General features: G+C 36.3%; 1 protein-coding gene across 1 annotated transcript; it reads left to right on the forward strand.

The window, feature by feature from the left end:
* Window positions 1-2,241: 2,241 nt before the first annotated feature.
* Window positions 2,242-2,979, forward strand: LOC132053774 (uncharacterized). Its single transcript, XM_059445876.1, has one exon. It carries the CDS (start codon window positions 2,242-2,244, stop codon window positions 2,977-2,979), a length of 738 nt encoding a protein of 245 aa, XP_059301859.1.
* Window positions 2,980-8,522: the final 5,543 nt, after the last annotated feature.

Raw genomic sequence — 8,522 nt, forward strand, 5'->3', positions numbered from 1 at the left:
CTCTGGGGGCCTTGCTTGGGCAAAGGCTAGCGAAGATTTTTCACCCCATCTATTATGCAAGTAAGAGATTTAATGGGGCTCAAATGAATTACACCATCACCGAACAAGACTCAAAGGCACTATGTGTGAATCTGTATCCCAACTTGTTCGCAAGATCACGACCACTTTCACTCTATTGGTAATGCTTTCAATTGAACCTGCCTCCTATTTTTGGTCGCAGGTAAGCAATTCTTCTACAGAGAAACAAATTAAAGGAAAGCTCTACAGGTTGCCCTGAATTTTCACTCCTCTCTGTCTGTTTGATATATACTTTGCAGGATGTTCCTCTTGTTCTGGCTTCTTTTGATGATTCTTTTCCAAAATTTGACAATCTCAAAGTGCTTTCGTTGAGAATGACTTACGTGTCAAGTACCTTTCTATTAAAAGTTTCTCCAGTTCTAGGCCTATCTCCATACCTTCAAAAGTTCACAATCGAGGTATTAGTTTAATCTTATTATCTTATCCTCTATGCAAACAAATTTAAGACAATACTTGCATATTTGAAATTCAGGCTGCTTCAAGAGGCCAAATTAATGAATTTACATTGTTTGAGAATTAATGCAACTAAGTATATAATTATCCCCTTTACCTTTTCAGCTCGAGAGGGATAATGCGAGGTTCACTAAGAATAAGGAGGGGGAAAGCGTTTACAGGAAATACGTGAAACGTTCCCATGAACATCTCAAAGAGGTTATATATAGAGGTTATCTCAACGATACAATTGATTTGGAACTTACAACATACCTTTTTGAAAATACTTTAGTACTTGAGAAACTCATTGTTGATCCTCGCATTATTCTAACATCATATTCATCGAAAAACTGCAAAATGGAACGAAGAGTAAGAGGTCGAGCTAGGCGGCAACTTGAAGGAAAAGTTCCCAAAGGAGTCAAGCTGATCATCCTTTAATTAATTACTATTATTCTCTTAAAATTGACTTATTATTATGGGCTTCCATCAAGTGTTTTTGTTTTCATTTTCCTTTTTATATCCAACAATGTTCTTATTTGTTCCAGAAACACTAGCTGTTCAATAGGTTTTGAGAGTTAATACAGTCGAAGTGGTGATTCTTAAACTTGTGAACTGGCCAAAGACAAAAGGAAATTAATGTCCTTTAGCTTGTGGAAATTTGAGTATTCATAGGAATATTATCTGATGATTTTAACTTGTGAATGTCGATCTTTAATTTTACGAATTCCGCCCAACTTCTGAGTTAATGTCCTTTTGTATTTCAGTGTGTTTTTTAATTCAGTACTACGTACGTATAGTATGATAGTATCCATGTTCATCATTTATTGAAAATTGCATTTCTTTAAAATTCAATTTTTGATTTATGTATAACATATTTATCAGCTCCATAGAGAGACAGGACTCACCCTTTATCATGCTATATAGAGTTCAAGATGTGGTTGTGTTTAGTTATACTTTTTCAGAAGGAGAGAAAATAGCACTTTATTTGGAATTTAAGAAGATGGAGTTGGAAAACAAGTTTTGAGCACTTTTCCAAAATTGAAATCCAAGTCCAAGTTGGATTTCGAAAATTTATAACCAAACACAAATTCAAAAATAATAAAGTAAAAATTCCGGAAAAAAGTATATAATTCTCATGGTCATGGCCAAACAGATTAGTCCAAGGCTGCTGTTGTTCTAAGATATGTTTTTAAGATTCTCCATTTTTGTTCACTCTAGCAGAATAAGGCATTTGAATCAATTATCTTTGAGAAATGGATCATGAAATACAAGCTTGGGGAACAACCCAAGGAAAGAAGCGGCATAAGTTTTGCTAATTCTGTTGATGTAACTCATAATTAAGTGATTTTGGTCCTTCAGTTTCAATTTTGATTGTTCTGAATTCCAACGAAGCAGTTAACCTTCTATTAATAAGATTGCTTAGAAGACTGTTTGTTTCATTCTGATATGCGACGGTACAGTCAACCTCTTTGTAATAGTATGCTATTGGTTCCTCCATTAACAAATAAGTTAACGATCTTTATTTATTAAACTACATCATTATAACATTTTACGTATTGAAAAAAGTTATTTTTGGAAGAGTGTGGATCTTATGGGATAGTAATATGTTCACTGTTGACATATTGACTCAGGAAGCATAATTCATTGCCAAGTTAAAAGCATGGACTTAAAAGTAGAGTTTACTATGTTAGTGATCTAGGGGTATAATATCATTGAGCAGAGGAGAACTCTATGGGAACAACTGAATCATCTGGCTCACAAATTAGTAAACTGTGGTTGTTGTGGGGTGACTTTAATGTTATGCTTAATACTAAGGAATGGAAGAATGGCTCATCAGTAACTAGGGGAGAAGTGAAAGATTTTGCAGAATGTGTGCAAGGCCTAATGTTGAATGAGTTGAATTGGAGAGGAGACTACTACACATGGTCTAACAAACAACAAGGAGGGGATAGAGTGTATAGTAGACTTGATAGAGCTTTAGGGAATGATGACTGGATGATGCAATTTGGCCATTTGGTTCTGGATTATCAGCTCCCTTTTATCTCGGATCACTCTCCTATGCTATTGTCAATGAGGAGTAATACATTACGAGTTATAACACCTTTTAGGTTCTCTAACATCTGGGCACAACATGATCAATTTTTACCACTAGTTGAAGCTAGCTGGACAGATCAAACGAGTAAAAATAAAATGAACAATGTTTGGTTGAAGTTGAAAAACCTGAGACATGTCTTGAAGCAGTTGAACACTACTGAATTCGGGGTCTCAGAAAGAATAGCTCTCATCAGAAGTGAGCTTCAAGATGTTCAAAGTGCTCTAGTTGATCATTACTCAGATGCACTTGCTGATGCTGAAAAACAATTGGTGCAACAACTTGAGAAATGGTCATTAATTGAGGAGAGAATTTTCCAGCAAAAGTCTATAGCTATGTGGATCGGATTGGGAGATTTTAATACTAAATACTTCTAGGCAGTGATGACAGACGGACAATAGAAATAAGCAGATCACTGAACTAACTGCTATAACTGGTGGAAAGCTGATGGAACCAGAGGCCATTAAAAAGGAGATCATAAGCTTCTACCTATCACTTGTGGGATCTGCTCAAGAAAATTTAACTACAGTAAATAAATTGGTAATGAAGAATGGACCAATACTGTCGCATAGTCAACAAAGGGAATTGTGTAGTGTCAGAGCAAGAAATTTATGCATGTCTGTGTACTATTGCAGATGACAAGGCCCCTGGTGTGGATGGATTTAATGCTTGCTTTTTCAAGAAGGCCTGGTCTATGATAAAGCAGGAGGTATATGATGTTGTCCAAGAATTCTTTGCAACAGGGGAGAAGAATAGAGCAGTGGATTGTACAGCTGTTACACTATTACCTAAAGTGGCTAATACATCCTCGCTTATAGCAAAGGTACTGGTAGGAAGAATTCGAAGAGTGATCAGTTCAGTGATTTCTGAAACTCAAGCTGGGTTTGTACCAAGGAGAAAGGTCTCAGATAATGTCATTCTTGCTCATGAGATAGTAAGAGCTTATAACAGGAAACAAATCTCACCTAGGTGCATGATAAAAGTGGATATTCAGAAGGCATATGACACAGTTGATTGGTGTTATTTAGAACAGATGCTTGAAGGCTTGGGGTTCCCTTTCAATTTCAACAAATGGGTGATGGCATGTGTTACTATTGTCAACTACTCAATACTAGTGAATGGAGAGTACACCACTCCATTTAATGCAGAAAGAGGCCTTAGGCGGGGGATCCTAGATCCCCCTTCCTATTTGCAATTTCTATGGAGTACTTGAGCAGACAACTGTAGGACCTTAAACGGGATAAGCAATTTAAATTTCACCCCAAATGTAAAAAACTTGATATAACTCACTTGAGTTTTGTAGATGACTTGCTACTATTTTCTAGAGGATATTCAATCTGTGAAGCTTTTACATGAAAAGTTCATACTCCATTGAAAGCAAACCTTTCCAAGAGCTCTATATATTATGGTGGTGTACCGCAGGCTGACAAGGCTTTGATCCAACAGAATCTTGGTTACAGCCATGGTGAGTTGCCATTCAGGTATTTGGCATCCCTCTAGCCACCAAGAAACTTACTATACTGCAATGGAAACCACTAATTGATAAGGTAGTGACTAAGATCTCATCTTGGACGGCAAAAAAAAACTGTCCTATGCTGGAAGAATTCCACTTGTCAAAACAATGATATTTGGTGTGCAGGCTTATTGGTCTCAATTGTTCATTATCCCTGTTAAGGTAATGAAAACTATTGAGGCATATAGTAGAAGTTATGTTTGGTCTGGAACTAACACCATCACTAAAAGAGCATTGGTAGCATGGGATAAGATACGTTCCCCTAAAACAGCAGGTGGTTTGAATCTTACTAATCTCAAAATTTGGAATAAAGCTTTAGTTACCAAGACTAGTTGGGATTTGGCTAGAAAAGAAGACAAACTATGGATTAAATGGATCAATAGTTATTACATAAAAGGGAAAATGCTGGAAACTTTGAAAATCCCAAAGCAAGCAAGCTGGATGGTCCGGAAGATTATGGAAGCAAGAGACAGACTAGGACACATTCAACTTAGACATCAGAGTAAGCAGAGTGTTACCAGACTGTTATTTACAGATGGTACCAAACTTTCCTAAGATGAATTGGAAGGGATTGATCTGTAAGAATTATGCTACTCCTAAGGCTATCTTCACCATATGGCTACAACTCCATGGTAGGCTGCTTACAGCAGAAATGTTAATAGGTTGGAAGATACAAGTGGATTTCAAGTGTGTGATGTGCAGAATAGAGGATGAAACAAGAGACCATCTATTTGTCACTTGTCCTTTTGTGAGCAAGATACGGAATCGACTCATGCAGTAGCTTCAGGTGAACCATCCAACTGGGCAGCATTGGGCACAACACCAGCAGTGGTTGCTTCTCAAGACTAAGGGCAGAAGTCAAGGTGCAAAAGTTCTGAAACTAATATATGCTGAATTTGTACATGCCATGAGGATAGAGAGAAACTTGAGAGTTTTTTAGCACAAGGAGAATACAGAGGATGCACTAGCAAGAAGAATAGTTTGTCTATGTAATGTTAGAGCTTCTTTAACAAGTAGGACTTATTTAGACCAATATTTCTTCTAATTTGGAGGTAGGCTAGAAGGCTTTGCCTTTAGCAGTTTTGATACAGTCGGATGCAATGTCTGACTCAGCTTTGTAATCATACTTTTGTTAACGAAATGCCTAATTACCAAAAAAAAAAAAAAAAGAAGTTATTTTGGTACTTTTACTTCATGTCAAAGGATTAACAATTTTAAGCGATTTGGTAATAGAGACCAAAAACATGTATGCTTCTGATTGGTGGTTAAATGAGCTTCTTCGACTATCAACAGAACGAAATAAGAATGTTCCAATAAGGGACCAAGAAAACAATTGTCCCTAATTGAATTAAGAGGTGAAAAGTCCTCTACAGCATTGACGCTCTTCAGAAAATACACAAACTCAAACATCAGGCTCATTTTAAAGAAAGAAGCATAGACTAATCTATGATATATCAATCAGTCCCACTAAAAATAAAAGATAAAGAGACTGGGAGGAACAAAATACAATTATATGACTCAAATCTCATGGCAGCCAAATTCCCCCCTCTGCCTATGTCAAGGGGCATGGTTTACCGTTACTCTTACATCTCGAGACAATTGAGTATTGACATTTTGAGAGTCATTTGATAAGCAAAGTGGAAGCATCACTTATTGCCACCTTCTTAAATAATGTTGGAGCAGTAGCAAAATTTCCTGTAGTAGCTGATGAGACAAACCAGAATGGCAGCCTACGCGGCAGAAATTGCTTCGTATCCTTCTTTTATGTCTCCAGTCTTCACGATTCTCTCATTCTCCTGGAAATGGAAATGAGACACTAACTAGTGACAACTAAACTAATGAAAAGGTAGAGGATAAGTACACGTATAACACAAAAACTAATCCCTATATGGGATCGATTGATATTCTTGGGTACCCTTTACTATTTAGTAATGACAATCACAAAAGACAAAGCAAACAGAAAAGGCAAACCTTGATCAAGTAAGCAATGGAGACTCTAAACAATCCGAATATAACCTTTACCATGAATACCATCAGAACCGAACCAATGCTGGAGAAAACTTAAAGAAGATAAATACTAAAAAGATCTTGCACAGTGTTATGAACTATTTTACAAGTAGATATTTGGATGTATTATTAAGTGTAAAATATACCCCTTGCACATTAAGTGATAAAATACAACTTGCAAGTTGTATCTTAGTTGTAGCAAGTTGTATCTTAGTTGTATTTTAGTTGTAGTAAGTTGTATCATAGTTGTAGCTTAGTTGTAGCAAATTGTAAATCAATTTGCACAAGTTGTATGTTGAAGACTGAGAGGCAAAACTCTTCTATAAATAGAGACCTTTGCCTTCTCATTTGTAATACCATCAACAAGTGATAATACAATATCTCCCTCCTCTCTACAAAGTTATTTTAGTTTGCTTCTCTTATTTATTTCCAATTATATAGTTTTATAACACGTTATCAGCACGACGTTCTACCGTCTCAAGAAGTTATTTTGAAGACGAAGGTACGTTTTTTTTTTTCTTCTATAATTATGGCTAATCTTACAAAACTTGAGTTTGTTGCCCTTGATGTTTCGGGCAAGAACTACCTAACATGGGTGCTAGATGTTGAAATCCATTTAGATGCAATGGGTCTTGGAGACACCATAAAAGATAAAAATAAGGCATCCAATCAAGATTGTGCTAAAGCAATGATATTCTTGCATCATCATCTTGATTTAATTTTGAAAATTGACTATCTCACCTGTTACACCTCAGATTTTCGCACGTTAAAGTCGCATCATGAGTTAGTCGATGCAAGTTCAAAAAGAAATTATCTTGAAGTTAAAAGGGATGGATCTTATTAATATAAATGGTTACAAGAGTCTATAAATAATATTAGTAAGTGGCGGAAGATTTGGAGGGTGAATGAATCAAAGAAGCATGAGTTTCGTCAAAAGTCGGCAAGTTGACGACAACTTGTACTTTTGGGTGAGATTAGGAGTGCTCCACATGTTAAGCAAGTAATGAAATGAAGTATTTGAATTGTATAATGGTCTCTTGTTAAGTTGGGAAGTCAAACGAGTCGTAATACGAAAGTCGACAAAGGGCGTCGCAACTTAAGTTTGTAAATTTCATTGAAATTTGGGTCAGATATCTCGGAGCTTTTCTCTCAATATACTTGGAGTTACGGGGTGATCCACCTACCAAATCTAAGGTCTACGAGTCTAGTTTCCACATCATTTTACCGTTCATCAATACAACATCGGAGTAGAGAGATATTCGCGTTTCCGTCCAGGGACATAAACTGTCACGGGAACAGTTTGCTGCTTTAAATTGCCCAAGTATATATAGGCCCTTGCACGAATTTTTCTTCCATTTTCTCACCATCCCCAACCTAGAAAACCCTCAAACCCTCTCCAATTAATCCTCCATCAATATCAATCCAAACCAAGAGAAAATATATCAACTTTAACATGAAGAACAACATGGCAACTTCAAAATTGTGATTTCTTCACTATTTCACCTTTCGGAGGAAAACCTTGCTTTGAAGTAACTTGGGGTTTGAAGTGATTTTCATGATCTAAGGTATATTTTAACTTTCTTTTGATCTTTTTGAACTTCTGCAAGTAATTGATCATAGAAATTGGTGAAAACCCCCATAGAACAAGCTCTTCTATATTCTTATGAAACTTTCATGAACTTAGCTTATTTGTTGGGGAAATTTTGTTTTATATGGTTTTATTGTGTTGTTTGGAGTTATGGTGATATGGATGGGATCATATTGAAGAGGAGAAGTATAAAAGTATAATTTGGTAGCGTTTTACAGGAAAATTTCGATACATAAAGGGCCTATAAATTCATGCGCATGAGTTGCTCGATTAAATGTCTAAATGAAGATTTCTATAAGCTATGACCTTGGTTTTGATCTTGAATAGTCCGTATTATGTAGGAAATCATTCGTAAGGCATTCAAGGACTCGGGAAACATATATAACTCCATCGGCGAGGTATGTAGGGCTTTCTATTCTCTTTGTGGCATGACTAGATTTCAAATGACCTTTCATTGAAAAGTTGTTCCGCTAACTTGGATCGATCGCGTTCCACGATAATTGAGCTGACACATACTCATATATGACTTGTACCAAATTATGGTCCACATCTCCTTTTGGCTATCGATTAAAAGACTTTCCGTTCAGCTTGTGTCGATTATGTCCCAAAACGGTTAAGCTTACCTTTTCTCATGAATAGTTTGTATCGAAGTACCTTTCACATTTCGTATCCCTCTTGTTTATGGAATGAAGAATGATATTAGTTATGGTACTCTTCACATCAAAGTTGAGTTGATTGTACTACCTTTAATTGAGTTAATTGTCTATTGCTCCAAGGTGACGAATCTCTCGTTGGCACACTTTTTTTCGATA

Source organism: Lycium ferocissimum, chromosome 4, assembly GCF_029784015.1.
Source record: "Lycium ferocissimum isolate CSIRO_LF1 chromosome 4, AGI_CSIRO_Lferr_CH_V1, whole genome shotgun sequence".
NCBI lineage: Eukaryota > Viridiplantae > Streptophyta > Magnoliopsida > Solanales > Solanaceae > Lycium > Lycium ferocissimum.

Bases quoted from the DNA above. Each gene is read 5' to 3' on its own strand.
- LOC132053774 (XM_059445876.1), top strand. From the start codon at position 2,242: ATGGGAACAACTGAATCATCTGGCTCACAAATTAGTAAACTGTGGTTG.